Source organism: Rhizophagus irregularis, chromosome 9 (genome assembly GCF_026210795.1).
Source record: "Rhizophagus irregularis chromosome 9, complete sequence".
NCBI lineage: Eukaryota > Fungi > Glomeromycota > Glomeromycetes > Glomerales > Glomeraceae > Rhizophagus > Rhizophagus irregularis.
In genome coordinates this window covers 2,356,282-2,376,431 of record NC_089437.1, presented here as the reverse complement: position 1 = coordinate 2,376,431, position 20,150 = coordinate 2,356,282, and the positions used below count along the sequence as shown (strand labels likewise).

The 20,150-nt window shown below is 25.4% G+C and overlaps 4 protein-coding genes across 4 annotated transcripts; 1 reads left to right on the top strand and 3 right to left on the bottom strand.

Moving 5' to 3' along the window:
- Positions 1–63: 63 nt before the first annotated feature.
- On the bottom strand, positions 64–1,797 carry OCT59_029562 (uncharacterized protein). Its single transcript, XM_025315633.2, has one exon. It carries the CDS (start codon positions 1,767–1,769, stop codon positions 180–182), a length of 1,590 nt encoding a protein of 529 aa, XP_025182306.1. The 5' UTR covers positions 1,770–1,797; the 3' UTR covers positions 64–179.
- A 100-nt stretch (positions 1,798–1,897) lies between these two features.
- OCT59_029561 (uncharacterized protein) lies at positions 1,898–3,176 on the top strand. Its single transcript, XM_025315632.2, has 5 exons — positions 1,898–2,112; positions 2,186–2,267; positions 2,336–2,560; positions 2,639–2,709; positions 2,777–3,176. The coding sequence occupies exons 1-5, from the start codon at positions 1,954–1,956 to the stop codon at positions 2,864–2,866; spliced, it is 627 nt and encodes a 208-aa protein (XP_025182305.1). The 5' UTR covers positions 1,898–1,953; the 3' UTR covers positions 2,867–3,176.
- OCT59_029560 (uncharacterized protein) lies at positions 2,939–7,293 on the bottom strand. Its single transcript, XM_066144768.1, has 10 exons — positions 7,036–7,293; positions 6,846–6,924; positions 6,537–6,719; positions 6,299–6,469; positions 6,152–6,220; positions 5,963–6,065; positions 4,502–5,849; positions 4,250–4,433; positions 3,681–4,182; positions 2,939–3,597 (listed from the first exon to the last, which is right to left on the bottom strand). Exons 1-10 carry the CDS (start codon positions 7,137–7,139, stop codon positions 3,527–3,529), a joined length of 2,814 nt encoding a protein of 937 aa, XP_065994763.1. The 5' UTR covers positions 7,140–7,293; the 3' UTR covers positions 2,939–3,526.
- A 4,738-nt stretch (positions 7,294–12,031) lies between these two features.
- OCT59_029559 (uncharacterized protein) lies at positions 12,032–14,403 on the bottom strand. Its single transcript, XM_025315631.2, has 7 exons — positions 14,317–14,403; positions 14,037–14,237; positions 13,914–13,968; positions 13,328–13,846; positions 13,158–13,262; positions 12,899–13,088; positions 12,032–12,822 (listed from the first exon to the last, which is right to left on the bottom strand). Exons 1-7 carry the CDS (start codon positions 14,346–14,348, stop codon positions 12,182–12,184), a joined length of 1,743 nt encoding a protein of 580 aa, XP_025182303.1. The 5' UTR covers positions 14,349–14,403; the 3' UTR covers positions 12,032–12,181.
- Between the last annotated feature and the right edge of the window lie 5,747 nt (positions 14,404–20,150).

The following is a 20,150-nucleotide window of genomic DNA, read 5'->3' as shown; positions in this document are numbered from 1 at the left end:
CCTTTTCATCTTTCTTGTACTATACTTAGACTTCGTACTCATCTTCATTATTTATTTAAATTTATCATCTTACATTTTACATTTATTCACGTCATTCACCATTTTTTATTTAATTTATTTATTTATGTGTATGTATGTACAAAAAAAAATAAATATTTTACGGATTAAGAAGTAAAGTCTTAAATGTGGCTCAATAACTTACTATAAATGCTATTTATACCCCCTTTATTAATACGTATCCTTGAAACTTTCCTACGACATTTCCATATACTATATAATTTAGCAATAGCAACTTTTGATCTACCCATTTCTTTTGCAACTAAAGACCATCTATGACCATTCTTTTTAATTGACATAAATAATTGAAAATGGTCTTCTGCTGTATAACGACCTTTTTTTAAAGAAGGATTAAGTGTATCTATATATCTATTTCTACATTGAATTGCAGTTCTACCAGGAATATTCTGAGCAATTCGTTTCCATACATCATTATCCCTCAAAGAAAGGGGAAAGGTCTCTTGAGAATTTTCTTGTGCTTCTGATTGATGACAATATTCTTTGATAGTCTTAAGTAAAAGTTCATCTTCTTGTAAGTTCCATTTAGCGGGTTTACATATAACGTTATAATAATGCTTATATAGTTGTAACGGAGTTCTATTCGGGAGATAATATTGATGAATGGATTTCCAGTCAATTTGATTACCTTTTAAAGACACTTCTTTTAATGCTTTTACTAAGATTAAATGTTCAAATTCAGAAAATTTTTTTTGCTTTGATTGCAAAGGTTTTAAAGTATCTCTCCATCTAACCATACATTGACTCGGTGATCTAACAGCAGATGTTAGCAAGGAAGAAAAATCAGATGAAATTGTTGAATTAGGAGCAATTGAGTTAATTTTCAAAGCAATTTTATCCCATTGATCTTTTTCACCAAATTGTTTTACACCATCAATAATAATCTGATCTTCTTGTTTTGTCCAAGGAATTCTTGTTTGAATATTATGCCACTTATCTTTAACATCGTTTAAAGTCCTGTTAGGAAAATAGGTTGAACTAATCAATTTCCAATTATACATAGTACTTTTTCCTTTATTACAGGAATTACGGGAGAAAAGTAATTGATTATCTAGTGAAGCGTAATTAGATAGTAAATATACTAATCTTTTAGTTTCATCCTTCGTCCAAGGTTTTCTTGTAACACCATTATTTTCATTAATTTTCTTACTGATTTGTAAAACTGAATTATAATTAACTGGTGATAATTGTTGTTGTTCTCTTGAAAATTTTTGCATATCAATAAAATACTTTTTCAATAATGATGAAGAGTTTGTTCTTAATTGTAATGTTTGTTTTAAGTTATTTGTTTTACTTAAATTTTTCCAAAATTGTTGTTGTTCTTTTAATGTCAATGACATTATTGATGACTGATTAATATAAGAATAATCTATTAAATATTTTAGACCGTATCTATAACGATAATAACAATCTAAAGAAGATCTATTTGTAAAACCCTGTGATATGATTCCCCAATGTTTCCACCCATATCTTATTACTCTTCTCAAAAGTATATTATCTTCTTCATAATTCCATTTTTTATTGCGCGTTATTATTTTGTAATGCAATAATTTACGTACTGAAGATGAGAGCAAATAAGGTAATGGTGAAATTGGAGAAATTGAAGAGTTCTTACTAAAGCTGAAGTAAACTCTTGTGCTATAAATGAATCTTTTGAGAAATAAGGAATTTGCTATAAATGAAGTTTTACGCATTTATTAATGTGCAGAATTTAATGAAAGCGTAAAAAGTCCAAAAACCTGATAATCAATTACAATATCGAACCACGTGATTTTCTAAAAATTTTCGCGTTTTTTTAAACTGAGTTCGCGTACACCATTTCGTTTTCCTCTTTCAATAATATATAATTTCCTACCGAGAAATTGTAATTTTAACGTGATGGAAAGAGAACATCCAAAAATACAAGTAGATGATATAAAGGACATATTATATATTCAAAATGGAATAAAATGTTCAATATCTTCTTACATACAAAAATATTTTGATGTAGATACAGATGATGAATTAAAATCACAAGTTACTTCTATCGTTACAAAAGTATTTATCATTCAAATTTATGGTTATAATAGAAATTATTATATACATAATAACTAATTTGTTTTTTTATCAGTGGGTTGATGATACGTTTAAATTATGCTCTCCAAATTTTGAAGTGAATGGAATGGCTTATGATAAAGCATTAGAAGAAAAAGGTGTCATTATTTGTATTGTAGTTCTAATTTCATCTCACTATACTAATCCATTGATCAACTGTAATTAGATGTTGAGCCATTCGATGAAAATCTTTTATCGAATTTAATATCATTAGAATCAAATATTGACGATATGACATTAACATTAACAGAAAAACGACGTAATTTACCTGAAATTATTAAGAAGAAGTTTGAAGATATTTTAATATTACAATCTTTTATGAAAAATCATGCCGAAATTGTTGATGATGTGGAAGTTTGTGATATGCAAATTGATTCCGAAGATGCTGATGGTATATTATTTGGTTAAAAAGAATTTATTTTTTTTCGCAAACGCGTTTTAACTTGCTTCCAAAACATTATTTTACAAGATGAACGATTTCCCGAACGCGTTATTCAAACTTATGATCGAAGTCTCGCTTTATTAACAGAATTGAAAAAGGTAAATTCATAATGTTTCAAACGCTAAATTATTAATTTCTAACATCATTCACTTCAATTGTTTCTAGTCTACATCTGCCAACTTGTCAAGGCTTGAAAGAGCTCAAATTGTTGTTACAGATATTAATAAATTTAATCAAAATAATTCAACTTCGTGAATTTTATTAGATCACAAGAACTGCTTTGGAGTTTAGCATTTAATCATACTCAAAAAATTAATATAAACTTATTTTGTTTCATATAATGAATGACTTTATTAATAAGATATTCGATACAAGAGAAATTTCCGATTATAAGATAAACTTTATATAAAGATTTTAAAGAAAGACTGAATAAAATTGAAAATAAAATATAAAAAGTAATTTTTTTAATTACATTATAAAACAAAAATTTTTTTCTAACATAAATAAAATATAATAAAATCAAAAATCGAAAAAAAGAAAGTCGGTTTTTTTTACAGGAATATAATTCTAATATACATTGTAATGATAAATGTATATCAGAAAATATTCACTTTTTTTTTGGTTTTTTTTTTGGTTTTTTTTTGTTTTATAAAAAGAATATAAAAGTTTTTTTTTAATATGTAATAAACCATTACTAATAACTATCATGGGTGGTTAGTTAATATATATTAAGACACTATTATCTAATAAACTACAAAAATAGCAACGGGAAGATTATTATTACAACTGTTAATTAACCATTGCTAATATATAATTTTTTTTTTGGTGTTGTAACAAATACAAAATTCCGTCAAAAATTATTCCAAATGTCTTTATGATGAAAATCACTTCTTTAAAAAAAAATATCTAATATTTTTATTGAGTTGGTTGTTGTTGAGACGGTTGTTGCCGTCGCAATAAGGCCATCATTTGTTCTTGAGTAATACCTTTACACATAAAATAAGGAATATTATTTATTTAAGAACAGAAAAAGTATTGTAAAAATAAAATAACAAATAATCTAACATACCAGGATTAGCATTTCTGGCCGACTGAAATAACTGTTGCATTCGATACTGCTGTGGATTTTGTAACATAGTAGACTGTAAAACTTGTCGTTGTTGCTGCTGAAGCATTTGTTGCATATTTGCTGGCAAATTAGCCATTTGCTGTTGTTGTTGTTGTTGTTGTCGTTGTAACGCAAGTTTTTGTTGAAGAACATTTTGCTGTATAACGGAAGCTGTTGCTTGTATTGGCATTGCCTGTTGCTGCTGTTGTTGTTGCTGCTGCTGCTGCTGCTGCTGTGATCTCAACATTTGTTGAAGTTGTAATAGTTGTAAAGCATTTTGCTGTGCTGTTACCTGTGGAGGTCGAATTTGTTGTCCTTGTGAAAGAACTGGTGCACTTGTTGGCAACGGTGTATCCAAAAAGAGCAAGCCAACAAGTTTTGTTGCATTGCCTGGCCCATTATTAGTGAAAAGAACTATACCCCCATTCGGATTTGGAGCATTAGGAAAGCGTACAAAAGCAGCCTAAATTAACAATAAGTGATTAATATTTATTTATAATCAATTAATAAATCCATTTTTTTTTACCTACCATCTTTCTCCCTTCCAAAATTCGCATCAAAACTCCAAAAGTATTATTATTTTCCTGGATCGTGGGGTTTGTAGGATTTGGCAAAAATGATACAATCTTTGGATTTGCACTAGCATTACTTATAACATCCTTAGCATGATTAATGCCAGAAATTTCCATTTTCTCTGGCCAGCATGAAATCATACTTTTTAAATTAAATAAATATTAATAAAATTTAATCTTTTATATTATATAACCCAAAATAGTACTCACTAATCAATTTGTGAAAGCGGTGCAGTCTTTTTGGTAGGAACTGGGAAAGCAGATACTTGACAAGTAAGCTCGCGTTTTTGTCCTTGATTATTGTTGGCTGACCATGCGATATGACCACTCCATAATGCATTAATCTTTTTTTGAGGCATATTAGGACGAATTCCACCATTTGCCATCTGTCCTATAACTCCGGTAGTCACATTGGCAGTTTGTCCTGTCATACCAGCAGTGGATATAGAATTCATAGTAGATGCAGGCAATTGTGCACTATTCGTAGCAGTAGTGTTACCTCCAAATTGTGTATTTATTGTGCCAACAGATGTTGATGCGGTAGTATAACCAACAGCGCTAACTGAATTGCTCGTAGGAGTTGTCGACGCGTTAAATGCACCAAGCTGTTGAGCAGTAGCTGCATTTAAAGCGGCCGACGAAACAAATCCATTAAGAGCTTGTGTACTTACCGCTTCACTTATAGGAGCAGCCGAAGTTACAAAGTGTTGTTGGCCAATATTTATTCCATTTTGTAAAGGAAGCCCAAGATTTAATTGAGGATTTCTACCCAAAACATTCGCAAGATTTTGTTGACTTGCGACCAACTCATGCTGAAGTAGAGTATTTTGTTGTCGAAGCAATTGATTGCTGATTTGTGCATTATTAATAGTCAACGCGTTTCTAAGTTGAGGATTGTTTCGAAGAGGTTGTTGAGCTGTCAAATTAGCAATATACTGAGCACGTTTTTCTGGTGTCATTGAAGCTAATTGTGCATGTAATTGTGCATGTAATTGTGGAAATTTAACTCCAGGCATATTTTGAGGACGAGCAAACATCTGAGAACCAGGCATTGGTTGCTGCGATGTAAATGTGGGCCGCTGAGGGGGACGAGACATTGTTCCAGCAGGAGCGGGTGATTGCATTTGCACATTGTTTGGGGCAGATTGACTAGTTATTTTAATAGGTTGTGGTGTTTGAGCAAGTACATTCGGTGTAATCTGTATAACTTGCGGGGGTATAGAGTTTGTATTTGGTGTTACGACAGTTGAAACTGCCGGCGTCTGTAACTTAGGTGTAGCCTGTGTTTGCGTCATATTAGTAACAGGTTGCTGATTGCTTGACTGTTGTCCGGGAGAACTCTGAATAGGTTCCTTCTTGATTATTGGAAAAGCCTGTGACTGTTGACCGAGTAACTGACTACTAGTAATAGGAGGTTGATCTTTCGGAAGTTCTAGTGTCTGCTCGAGTTTTACTTTTTTGGCTTCATTACCCGGATTTTGAGCAGACGATAATTGTTGGTCATTAGTACCCGTGGAACTCGTCGAATCTTCTCGCTTCCTCTTTTGTGCTATAGGTACTAATTTATATTATTTTTGACCATATTTATGTTTTTTTTTTAGAAAAAAGGTTAATTTAAATTATATTACAACTATGTATAAATTTAGAATATATATGATTCAATCAATTCACCTTCTTTTGGATGTGTAAAGGGAGGCTTAAAGCCTGCTAACTTCACTATATGAGACGAATTTACTACATCTGTGGCATTGTGAACCTCAACGCCTTGGTTAACCTTTAATTATTACATTCCCGCAATCATTAAGAAAAACAATACAAAAGTAAAATTAACAAAATCTAATATATAATACAAATTCATACCTCTGTTACAAGTTCTTCTAATTCCGTAAAATTTCTTTCTGGGGTTATCAACGAGAGATGAATTTTTTGCTAAATCAAATAATATACATTAGACACATTTGATTAATTCCAAAATTCAATCAGTATAGGAAGCCTCATGTTACATACGTTTTTCATCTCCTCTACGATTTTTTTCATAGAATATTGATCGTATTTTTCATCAAGATTTCGATGGACAAGGTCAGGACATGGATGGCTGTTAGATATAAGAAGGCAATGTCTTATTATTTCGGTCTCAGATGTTTCGGGCTTCATTTGACTTTTGTATGCATCAAACATCTATAAGGAAATACGTTATTAACACATAATATAATAATGAAAAAAAAAATTTTATCAAGCTAGTTACCTCTAACGCAGCAACTAAACCTTCAGCCACTGCATTTTCTCTCATACCACCGTCTTCGAATTCTATGCCGGTTATAAGCTTTTCGAATTCTGATAAGTTTTCTCCAAAATAATATGTTGTGACTGGAGACCGCGAAATAGGTTCGTAGTTCCCAAAAACAACAAGACCACATTTCAACTTGGGCTATGTTAAAATAAAATTAAAACGTTACAATTTGGTATGATAGTATTCCACTAGGAGAACTTACACCTGGCAACTTCTGTTCTGTTAAAGACGAGATAAGTGAAAGAGTTAAATGATTAATTTTACCGTGATTTTGCTTTTTTCTGGTTCTCCCTTTTTTTCTTTATCTTCTTTTTCTATTATAATTTGTTGTTGTTTCATATGTCTGAAAAATATTTTGGTAAAATTAAATTATTAATATAACTACAATAAATAAAATGACTACATAGAAGACTTTCCAATGTATTAGAAATTTTAAAAAATTCTCACTACTTACTTGAGTATAGGCTCAAGATAAGCCTCAAAAATAGTCTCAAAGTGTTCCTCTAGAAGATAACTACCGTCTAGAACGATGATAACCAAATTGATCTTTTGTAGCATTATTGTTAAATTTTTTTCTTGATTTTACCGTTGAAAATGAAAGAGCTTTTTTTTACAGTAAAGAAAGTAAATAAAATTGAGTTTCAAACACTGCGAAACGAGAAGATAAAGCCGCACACAAGTTTATGGAAAATGGCAGCAAAGTAGTCGTCCATGTACAAAAACCGGATTGCAGCTTGTAGGCTGACTAAATAAAGCGTCAAATGGATAACGTTACACGAACTGTGAGACCGTGGCACAAATGCTTTTTCTATGTTTTACAAATATCTATATATATCTTATTTGAACAATGCCCACCCAAATTAAATTGGTAAATGATTTTTTTCGTCGGAAAATTTTCCGGTTTACCCGGAATTGAATCGGAGCAAAGCTCTATATCTAGGTTAATATTACTTAATCTAAATTTTATACTAATAAAATAATCCTTTATAATATACCTTTTTTTATGAGCAATAAACTTATATACACTATATACACAAGTAGAGGGAATCCTATTTTTTGTTAATTATACATTGCATAGATTTTTAAGAACATATATTTAAATTTCACAGTTTTAGCCTTTATATAACTATTTTAATTAAAAAAAAAAGAAATTTTAATAATTATCTATATATAAAAGCGAACAAATAGTTCAATACTGACAGTTTATTTAGAATTGTATATAGTAATGTTACAAATTTTAATATGTAATAATACAGGATTCTGGTTAATATATATATACAAAACTTCATTTTTCTAGTTTTATTATTTGTAAGTTATAAAAAAATCAAAAGAAAATTAATTTTAAAATAATAATACTGTACTTTCATATTTTCTCAAAATTTTATATAATAAAATGTATTTTTTGTATATTTGAAGGCAATAGTTTTAAAAAATAACAATTATTTTAAAAAAATAAAATTTTATTTAAATCTTCATTTTTTAATTTAATAATTATCAGAAAAATACAGCTATATAAAGATTAGAAGTATGAAAATTTAATATTGTATTCTTTAAAATCTATTATTACATATTAAAATTTCATTTATTATTATATGTAATTTTAATTAATTAATAAAATAAAGAAATCACTAATTTTATTTAACTAGTATAATAATTGTTAAATTTTTTTTAATTAATATAGTATATTTTTTTTAATTACCCTTATAGAGATTGATATTTTATTTAGTAATTAGTCTACATATTCATAAATATAAACCTCTAAAATAACTACTTAACTAGCAATATTTCCAATAAGTTATAATTAATATAATATTAATATAATATATAAAATTCAAAAAAATCAAATTAAATCAAAATCAGTATAGTTTAAATCAATAGATATAGTATCATTTATTATTATTTTTTTTTTGTATTTTAATGATTGTATCCTACTAGGTGGATATAACTCATAATAATTTGTTTGTATAGTATATAAACTTAATATCAATAAAGCATATGTAAATCATTAAAAATAATAATAATAATAATATAATATGTAAATATTAGAAGTGTAAAATTTGAATGGATATTTTAAAATATTATATTATTACATTAAAATTTCAAATTATTATTATATATAATTTGAATGATTAATAAAAATAGGAGTTTTATTACTTTTAAGTGTAATTTAATTTTATTATAAAATTCATTATATTTTTTTTTATTTATTTTATTTATTACTTTAACTTTTATTTTATATTATTAGTAATCTAACTAATTGGTTTTATTTTTATAATAATTATATGGGCTCTTTGCAATAGAAAGAGAAGAAACTGCTAAAAAAAATTTTTTTTAGTTAATATTAATTCTCGATAAATTATAATATTTGAAGTATTTTTAATATATAAATATAAATTTAATTTTTTTAGTAATTTCCCCTCTTTTTATTATAAAGAATCCATATTCTTAAAAAATCATACTAGTATTACTTAAATTTAAACTTATAAAAATTATTTATTATAGATTTATAATTTATTTAAAAGGCAATTTCTATTTGTATACGAGGTGTTTGAATCTGGATCATGTAATTATTGCCATTTTGACTAATATTATAAACTTCAAAATTAGTAGATAAATGGATTTTTGCCTGCTCTACAAGTTTATCTAAGGCATCAAAGGTACTTTTAAATGTCAGTTTTGACTTTACCTATGAATAATTGATTTTGCCGATTGCTCTTAAAAAAATTTAGGAAATGATCGGCAAAGACAGTTTTTCATATATAAGTCAAAAACGGCATTCAAAACTCCTTTTGATGCCTTAAGTAAAATTGTAGAGCAGTCAAAAAATACATACATTACATAAAAAAAGTAAAAGGGTGTGACATTGGTGTCATTATATTTTACATGACCTGTGTTCAAACACCCTGTGCATGTAAACTTTGAAATTTTCTATTTAAAATTATTAAATAATAATAATTTTTTTTAATAAAAATTTGTAAACTAATAGTTTTTAAAAAATATAATTTTTAAAATATATGCCTATTATTTAAATTTAAAATTTTATAATTAAATATTAATAAAAAATTTTTTTTTACATTTATTACTAAAATTTAAATCATTTAATATAATAAATAAATACATTTAATTTTTTTAAAAAATATTTTCTAATAAAGCTATCTAGACTAAATAAGTTTTATTGCTAATTTATTTTGATTTTAACTTGAATTGTCATATATTTTAATCTACATTTTTTTAGGCCAAAAAATATTGTAAATTATATTATTATATCATTAATATATATAAATATAGATTCTATTGGTTAATATTTTGTAATAATATGTATAACCTTTTTTTAACTATTTTTTTTCTTCTTTTTCTTATCCTTATTTGAAACTAATGGAGTATTACCATCTTGTTAGTTGCTACTTTATACTTTTTTAAGTTCAATTTATAAAAAAAGTACTTTCTACTTCAGTTCAATTTGATTGATAAAAAAGTTAGCAGTTTTTATTTGATTTACTTTATTTTTTTCTTATATAGTTATACTTTCTTTTTAATAAAGCTAGTACGTAGTAAGAAACTTTAAGTTAAAATATCTAATTGTAATTAGTATAATAGTTAACTTGAAATTATTGTATTCAGTAAATCAATATCATTATCTGTCAAATCATTATCATATATCAGCCATAATATTATTAATCATATATTTTGAACTCTTATGAAAAGTTCTAGCAAATTTGTTTAAAAACCATTAAAATTACAAAGATAATATTTTTGAAGACTATTAATATTTTTAATATTAAATATATTTAAGTCATCAGTAAATTGTATTTTAGTTCTTCTAATTTATTATAAAGCCAGTATATAAAACTTTACAATACTTGATTTATATACTGTTCTATATAGTTATATTAAGGTTTAGTAAACAGTATTCTTAATATTTCTATTACTTTTTCACTATGAAATTTGGTTATATTATTGTATTTTTCATTCTATATTGATTTATCCTAAAGTTTTCTATCAAAAAATGACTTCTATTTTTTGTAAGAAATTTTAAACTAAAAATCTATAAGGAAGAATTTCTATTATAATAATTTATTTTACATAATTAATCAATTCCAAATCTTAAATTCCAAATTCTAAATTCCAAATTAATTTTATTATAATTCAAATTTCAAATTTTAATTAAAAATTTTGATAAAATATAGTCTTTATAGAAATTTAAAGTTTTTAATTAATATAGAATTAATATAATTAAATTTAACTTAACTATATTGTTTTAATATTATTTTGATGTTATTTTGATGTTATTTTAATATTATTTTAATGTCATTTAATATTCAAATCAAAATTTTATGAAAAATCAACCATTAATAATATTTTTTTATTGTATGAATTTTATCTGGTTAATATGTAAAAATTAGAAGGAATCAGTAGGAATATGTCTAATGACTGTTATATAATTTTTTATTTAATCATAACACATTTATAAGTTTATTAATATAAAAAAAATAGAATCTAATACTAAATAATATAAAACTATAATTAATAATCTGAACATCTTTAAAACAAGTTACAAATCACACTTTTAGCAAATTAGCTCATTTTTAAAAGGTTAAAAATTAAAATTATGCAATGTTCTTAACATCCAGTAATTCAATTTAATGAACTTTTTTTCAATTTGTAGCTTTAATTAAGTTTTATAATTTAAAAAAGAACTTATCAAAATTGGATCACTGGATGCTAAAATATTGCAAAAAATAATTTTTTTAGAGTTAGTAAAAAAGGGTGAAGATTCTATATAATTTAAATTATTAAAATTTAAAAAAGTAATTAGAATTACAAAAAAAAGCAAAAAATGAAATATAATTTAGCCCTTTATCTTATTTTCTTGACTTACAACTAGAGCTTGGAACCGATATTTGACCTTCAGATTTAAATCCGGTCAAACTAAAAATTCAATCAAAACGAAGGAAACCGAATATATTATAAGTTAAAATAAATCGGTTCGATTATCTACCCGTTTGGCTTAAATAGCATTTTGGCCAATAATTTGAACAAACGCACTGACTTAAAGCTTCTGAAACAAGTATTTCAGCTATTTTTCGCGTCATTTTTTTTAAAAACGCGAAATGATCACACGGCCGATTTACACTTTCACAAAATGGGATTTTTCACCATATACTAGTTTAAAGTATTAGATGTTGCGAATTAAAATAGTTTAGCCACAACTTAAAAAAAAAAATATTTTTTAATTTCTTTTATCTTAGTTTTTATATTGTTTACTTTAATTATAAAGTATACTAAAACATAAATTTAACCTTGTAATTTTTATAGTTCCGCACCGGATTTTGGTCATATATAATGATACGTGGAATTGGTATCACGTGAAATTGTACTTACATTCTGGTGATATCACTTGAAGGTTTACTTAAATAATTTTGAATTAAATAAGAACTTTCAATATTTGTATAACCTTTTTAGGAGTAGAATATAAAGTAAATAAATATATACATTGTTATATGTACACATATATATATTAATCATCCATTTACTAGATTTAATAATAAAAAAAGCAAAGAACCACTATGATAGACACTAGATTAGTTGCTACTCGTAAATTATAAGATTTCTGACATGTCCTCTGAAATTTCTTGTTCCAGTTGTTTCTCGAGTTCTTCCAACTCTTCGTATAGACGGGCTTTCTCAACGTCACTTGAAAAATTGTTGTTATTGGACAATCCCTTCGTCACATCACCTTTTTCATTATTATCAGTTGGACTTGACAGCAAAGGAATAGATGTAGCTAAGGTAAATAAGTTTCCATTACGCATTTTCACTGCAGATTTTAAGATAGTTTCTTGATCATTATTCAATAGGCGGATTGAAACTTGATCTTTAATTTGGGACAGACATCTTGTATTCTGATGTTGACTATCATTCCCTCTAGTTTTAGGATTAACTTCAACTTCATTAACCACTTTTGATGAAGTACTACTGGTGGGCACAAAAGAAACACGACGTTGTAATGCTTGCATATTTGTTTCTTGCGTATTCATTGGTCGAGAAGACGTGTTCTCATTCATCAACAATGATTTTCTTGAAAATCGGTGTATACTCATTCTTCTTAATGGATCTATCAACGATTCAACCGTTTTAACAGGATTTTCTATTTGTTGAACATTAGGAATTTGTTGTATAGAAGGAACCTCTTGTACTGTGGCTGAATTTTGCACAGATTGGTTTTGTTGTTTACTTGCACCTTGGTTAAATTAATATTACAAGTAACGAGTAATTAAAATTGTGATACATTAATATTTATGATGTAAGTTACTTACCTGTAACACTTATTTGTTTCTCACCGATGATGGATGTAGTCTTACGTCGAAGTGCTGATATTGAAAGGCTCTGTGCAGGTTGCATCGTTAAGCGGGACGCACCACGTGATTGATTAGCAGACTTTTTAACAGGCTTATTTTGACTAGGATGAACAGGTAATTCACGAATTGTTGATAATGTACGACTAGACTTCAGTATTTTAATAAAAGTTAGCTTACATAATTTCTAACAATTTAAAAAAAAGAAAAACTAGTATACCACCGCCTTTCCTATCAAAGTGTTCCGAGAATCTCGTTTAATATTACCATTCTTGGGAACGCGTAATGCGCCAGAAAAAATTGATGCTCTTGATTCTCGAGGTTTCTAAATAATAACTTTCTGATTAGTAAAGTATTTAAAAAATAAATATAAAGTGATTGCTTAGCTACCTCGACACGATATGAATAAGTCATTCTGGATCGAGACGAGCCGATGGAAGGTTTCGCGGAGTTGATTGAACCGAGTTTGCTAGATGCTAAAGATTGTCTTTTCATAGTCATATCACGTGATGTTTTGCTTGACAAAATTTCTTGAAGAGAAACAGGATTTGGCTTAAATCGAGCTTGTATATCTTTGAGGGCAACAGTTTGCCTCCTTCTCGCAGATGAAATTGTGTTGATTTTAGATATTCCACGAGCTACGGGTTTTTGTGTTTTCTGAGCTGGTGTAACCATGGAACGTAAAGGTCGATTCAAATTTGGGTTAACGCGCGTAAGCCGCGTTGGCAGTTTTGTGTCTGTTGAAACATTGTTTTTATCTTTCTGTGAACTGCCAGTTGTCTTAATCCTTGGCCCCGCAGTTTTTGACCAAACATTGTTTTTTGTCAAAGAAGTACTCTGAGATGGCTGAAGGATTTTATTCTTTGAAACGTTTAATGAGAATAGTGGTACAGGTTTGACAAGCGAAGGCTATGAACGAAAAAAAATAAATATTTGTCCAATACTACGGATTTTACTAAGTTGACGACCGAATTACCTTGCATTTCACATTACTTGAAGCACCTTTTCTCGCATTAGTAAGAGTTTCATTCCTGTTATACGCAATTATTAATTCAACATTGAAGAGATTAAATGAATAAATAAACATTTATACATTTACCTTTTTGTTGGCTGATTCGCTGTTGCAGAAGCGCGAATGCTGGGTGTTTTAATTGTAGTAGACTTTGGTCGGTTCAATGTATTATTACCATTATTTCCGGGAAGGTGAGTAGCTCTTCTTGCTGTTACTTGAGTTGATTTGGGCATATTCTCTTTAGTTGAAAAAGTTGTTGAACGCCGTAAAGCAGACGGTGATATAAGTCTATTAAAATAAAAACATTAACATAAAATCCAAATAAAAAGGGATAAACCCGCGTTATAATATCATACTATTCAAAAACCTTGGTAATTGTTTATCTCTTGTAGAACTCATTCTTGCTGTCCAAGTTGTCCAAGTTCACTTGAGGAAAAATAAGCCGATTTATGACAAATGTTTACATGCAGGACGCGTACATTTTGATTTGTAGATTATAGTGATTTTTATATTTTATCATTACTATCCAATAATATTAGGGTTTTTTGATTACAAAATAAATTATTACTGGGATATTACCATAAACGTCTAAAGCGGTAAATCACGTGATTAGATATACGGACTAATTTTTTTATAAATTAAGATTAATATCAAGAAATCATAAAATAAGTACATCCTTACACATATCAGGTACCCGATTTTCTGCATTTTTACTACACATATGTCATATCGGGTACACATATCTGCTACCCGAAATCAATTTTTAACTAGTTAACAAGAAAAACAATACAAGTTTATAAAAAAAGTATACTGTTTTGACTTTACATATGAGTAAAAGATTTTGCTAATTATATCTAAAAATGAATAGATAAAAAAGGCAAATAAATTAAAAAATGGCAAAATCTTATTTTGTGCTTTAAGCAAACTTACAGAGCAGATTAAAATATATTTAGCATATATATTTAAAAGGTTATACACTACCTAGATAAAAGTAGCAAACTTTTTATTTTTATTAATTACTCAAAATTATACATAACAATAATACTTGAAATTTTAATATATAATAATAATAAACTCTAAAGAATATATATTCAAAATTTCATAGTTCTAGCCTTTATATAAATATATTAATTAAAGAAACTTAAAAAGGAAAACATTAATGATTATTCTACAGCCAAATAGGTAAAATTCTAATCAGTCCAGTTCTAATCTGACAATCCAAACTGAAATATTCAGTTTGATCCAATCCAGACTGTCCAGTCCTGAATTATAAATCCAATCTGGACTGAATTAAACAGGTTAGAACTGGACTGGACTAAATAATTGTTTTCACAATAATTTTATATTAAAACCATTGTGATTGTTTAATTATTAAATAAAAAAATGTTGCAAAATATTTTTTTATAATATATTATTATAAAAAAAATGTTTTGCAACATTTTTTATTATAAGACCAGATTAAATCGAATTAAATAACTGGTCTGATCTGGTTCTGAATTATCTTTTAATATAATTTGAATCAAACTGAAATGAAGCAATTTTTTACAGTCTAGTTCTAGATTACTTTTCAATCCAGATCAATCTGGACCATTTAGAGCTTTACAAATAGGATTATACTTTTTTTATCATACTGATATTTTTTTATTAAGCTATAAATAAACTATTATTGCATAATTATTATTGATATTTTTAATGTTGTTTAATCAATAGTTTATTGTATTTATAAGATAATCAGGACCCCGGATATCTAATATAAAGGTCATAATAGACTTTTGGCCAAAAACACCCCTTTTTGCTAAAACTCAAAAAATCGTTTTTTGTAAATATCTCAGCATCCAGTGATTCAATTTTAATGAACTTTTTTTATTTTGTAGCCCTCATTTAACTCACAATTTAAAAAAAAGTTCATCAAAATTAGACCACTGGATGCCGAGATATTTACAAAATACGATTTTTTTGAAATTTCCGAAAAATGGGCCAATCTGCCAAAAGTGTGGCTTATGACCTGTTTTAGAGATATCCGGGGTCCTAGATAATTATTGGCAGCTGCAGAATAACACAATTATTTGATAGGAGTATTAAAATATTATCTGAATTGCTTCACAGTTCAGCAATATTTTAACCCCACCTATCAAATAACTAATATTTATCTATAAAATTAAATAAATAGTTTGTTATTACCTATTTATTTAAAAATTGTATATAATAATAATAACAGAAATTTTAATATATAATAGTACAAAATCTTGATTAATGTATATATATTAAATTTCTTTATCTCTAATTTTTATTTTTATATAAATTATATAAAAAATTGGAAAAAATTTAATTTTTAAAACAATAATACTGTACTTTTATACAGTCAGAACTCGATATTCAATATACTGATACATTATTAAAAACTTGATATACCAATAAAATTTTACATTTCTACTATATGTGAGGACATATAAATATCAGTATAATTTGATATAACAATATTTTTTAAATTTTTTCTTATGAGTCCTGATATATCATTGTATAAAGATTTGACTGTATTTTCAAAATTTTATATAATAAATGAAAGTTACAGTTCTGAAAAAAAATATGATATGAATTTTTATATTTTTATCTTTTAAATTAACAATTAATATCTAAAAAAATAAAAATTATTCACTTTTTTTTAATTTGACAATTATTAAAAATTTTAGTTTTTATTATATAAAATTAAAAGTATGAAAATTTAATAGGACCCTAAATAATACTAATATAACTCACAAATAAATAAACTTTAATAAATACTAAAGTAAAAATCCTTATAAAAAAAAAAATCTGAAAAATATACTGAAAAAATGGAAAATGTATAGAAAACATCTAGCCTAAAATAGATCTAATTTACTAAAAATCAAATTATCACATTTTAAATCTATACTAATGTGCTAAAACTCAAAATATGAATTATAGTAAAATTCTAAATAATATAGGTTTAAATTTGCTTAATAAAATATAATTTCAATTTATTCAAATTATTTGTAAATCGGTAAATTTAATTGTCAATTTACCAAAATTAACAATCTTTTTTTTTTATTATCAATAAAAAAAATAATTAATTAAACTGTTAATTTTTATAATTTATAATTAAAAATATGTAAATTATAGATAAAATAATAATTAATAAAAATAATAAATTAAATATAAATAATTATTAAAAAATAAAATGTTGTGAAACTAATCAGATGGTTTTTAGCCCGCATTATGCTTAATTTTGGCCAAAATATAACCCGGACCTTGAAACTAATATTTTTAAAAATATTATCAATAAAAGTTTAAAAAAAAGGATAAAAAAAAGTACTAATTTACTCAAATATAAAATATGACTTTGTAAAATCAATACAATTTGCTAAAACTCATAATTATGACTATTAATTAATTTTCAATCAATTTGCTTTATCTAAAATTATGAGTTTAACCTAATTTTAATTGAATTTGCTAAAACTCAAATGTGAGTTATATATGTGATGTCTGGGATCCTATAATAATTAATTTTGATTTCTAGTTATAAATGTTTCAAAAGGATATATTTGTCAAGCTCAAATATCTTAAATGGTAAGTCAATCAAAAAATAAGACAATAGCTTGAATGGTATTAATAAACTTACAATTTATCATAATAATACTTAAAATATTTATTCATCAGAAAATTTTTTGGAAAGAAAATCTGCACAAATCTTATATTCTAATACAAAACATTAAAGAAAAAATCAAATAAAAAGCTGTACAAATTATACTTGTAACTGAAACCTATCAAAGGTATGGCTGAATCTGAAAGTCCAAAATTCTAATTTGAAACTAATACCAAAATCTAAAACTCTAGCCAAAATTTTATGTAAACTAAAATTAATTTTTAAATTTTTATACTATAAACTGAAACTAAAAAATGCATTTATTTATTTATTTTATTATATTTATTACTAATTATAATTATATTAATGTTATTATTATTATAATATAAGCTAATAATTACTAAAAAAAACTAAAAATTATAAAAAATTACTAAAGATTAAAATTCACTATATATAAAATTGCTAAAGTATTAAAATTAAAATAAAATTTAATTTTTATTATTATCATTTATTTCTTTAACTATCAATACTTCAATATCATAATCTTTATGTTCTGGATCTAATATAACAGTTTGTTTCCTTTGACTAACTATTACTCTATCTTTCTTAAATTCATTTTATTTCATATTAAAAATTTGTAAATCAATATCTATATCTAAAGTAACATTTAGATTATATGTTTTAGATATATTAATAATCTTATCAATTATATTTTCATTATACAAAAAATTATAATCTCCTTTACTAATTAACTCTCTGTTAAAGTATTTATCATTTTTTTATATAATGAACATTCAGAAGTATCAACTGCATAATAAGGCAATTCATATTTTGCATTTGTAATATAATAAGTATGCAATTTACACATATCTTCTACTTGATTTACAGCTAATTTTGTACGTCTTTGACTATAAAACCATTTTAAAACTAAAAAGAAATGCTTACAAGAAGCACTATATGAAGATACAGCAAAAAGCTGAAGTGCTAAAGCTTGTAATTCACATTTTTTCTTAGTATTTTGAGCAGTTTTCCATTAAATGATTGGTATATTTGATTTATAATTATAATGTTGATTAAATTTTTAAAAAGATATTAGAATAATATTTAAACTATAAATCACAAATACTATTTCTTAGATCATTTTTATAATATATTTTAATTATAATAAATATAATTATACTTACTAATTTCTGCTATTAAGATTAAAGAGTTATTTAAAAATTTTACAATTTTGTAAAATAAAATAAATTTATTATTTATCTATAACTATATTCCGTTATTAATATTATCAATATACTTTTATTATTAATTTTATTAATTTTGCATTTATAAATATTAAAAATAAATTAGTTTATTTTTTTTTTTATAAAATATTATATAAACTTCATTAAACTTTAATATTATACAAATTTTATAATTAAACAAAAATAAATATAAAATAAAGCTACTAATATTCTCAATTAATTACTTATATTAAATTATTAAAAATTATTTTTAAAAATTGTATTATTATCTTTTATTATACAATGCATGATCTCTATATATTAAATATTTTAACCTTTTATTAATATTAATAAATGCTTTACTAATTCAATTATAAATAATTAAATTAAACTGTACTGTCTATAATGCAAACCTATATATATAAATAAATGTTTTATTAATAAATTATATTTACTAGTTACCGTAATACACTGTTAATACCATATGATTTATTGAACATTTACATTTATATTTATCACTATATATAGATTTAGTATTTATATTTTATGCGGAATAGGAGTAATTATTTTTTTTGTATTTAAATTAACTTTATAAGGTTTAGTATAAAATATTATTAAGTATAACCGTTGTTGAGTCCGGAGCAAAAAAAAAAATTAGATATCCGACACGATAAAACGATTTTATTGGTGACAGTTCACGTGAGGGGACATATGCCCACCGTAACTACTAGTTTAAAAGCAAGTAAATATTTTTTTTTAACATCGTTCAACTCTACCAGTCGTTCATGGACCTTAAAATAAATTCATGTAAAAAGTTTACATTTCTATTTTAACAAATATGGACAGAAGTCAGAACTCATTACTGAACTTATTATTCTATAATTAATTATATTACAATATCATAAATCTACTCAATATTGAAATCTGATCATCACTTAACTCCGGCCGTCAGAATTAACCTAACTCGGCCAGCACTATGCGCCAATATTAACTATTTTTATATAGTAATGTGTAAATATTGTACATATTTAAAAAATTTCGATATAATTTCTATATCAGTATATTAAAGGAGATTTGATTTACAAATATCTCGATTCCCGATATAACGATTCAAATTACCTAATCTAAAATATTGATAGGAGAAAATATGTGGCTTAACTTTTAATAGCGTTATAATCAAATATCAATCAAAATCAAATTTTTATAATCTTGGAATTAAAAATTGAATTTTTTTTTTTTAGAATGGGTAAAGAGAATTCGATTCTTTTAATTATTAGGGGAATGGATTAATTTGGCAAAGATCTTAGAAAACCAATTTAATTGCAAACGCCTATTAATATTTTTAGCATATATAGTTTAGGCATTAACGGATTTTAT

Coding starts and splice junctions, on each gene's coding strand:
- OCT59_029559 (XM_025315631.2), bottom strand. CDS start 14,348: ATGAGTTCTACAAGAGATAAACAATTACCAAG. Junction 13,969..14,036: donor GCGAATCAGCCAACAAAAAG/GTAAATGTATAA, acceptor TGCGTATAACAG/GAATGAAACTCTTACTAATG. Junction 12,823..12,898: donor GAAACAAATAAGTGTTACAG/GTAAGTAACTTA, acceptor AATTTAACCAAG/GTGCAAGTAAACAACAAAAC.
- OCT59_029562 (XM_025315633.2), bottom strand. CDS start 1,769: ATGCGTAAAACTTCATTTATAGCAAATTCCTTATTTCTCAAAAGATTC.
- OCT59_029561 (XM_025315632.2), top strand. CDS start 1,954: ATGGAAAGAGAACATCCAAAAATACAAGTAGATGATATAAAGGACATA. Junction 2,561..2,638: donor TGATTCCGAAGATGCTGATG/GTATATTATTTG, acceptor TTATTTTACAAG/ATGAACGATTTCCCGAACGC. Junction 2,710..2,776: donor TATTAACAGAATTGAAAAAG/GTAAATTCATAA, acceptor AATTGTTTCTAG/TCTACATCTGCCAACTTGTC.
- OCT59_029560 (XM_066144768.1), bottom strand. CDS start 7,139: ATGCTACAAAAGATCAATTTGGTTATCATCGTTCTAGACGGTAGTTAT. Junction 6,720..6,845: donor CAGAAAAAAGCAAAATCACG/GTAAAATTAATC, acceptor ATTTTAACATAG/CCCAAGTTGAAATGTGGTCT. Junction 6,221..6,298: donor TCGTAGAGGAGATGAAAAAC/GTATGTAACATG, acceptor TATTTGATTTAG/CAAAAAATTCATCTCTCGTT.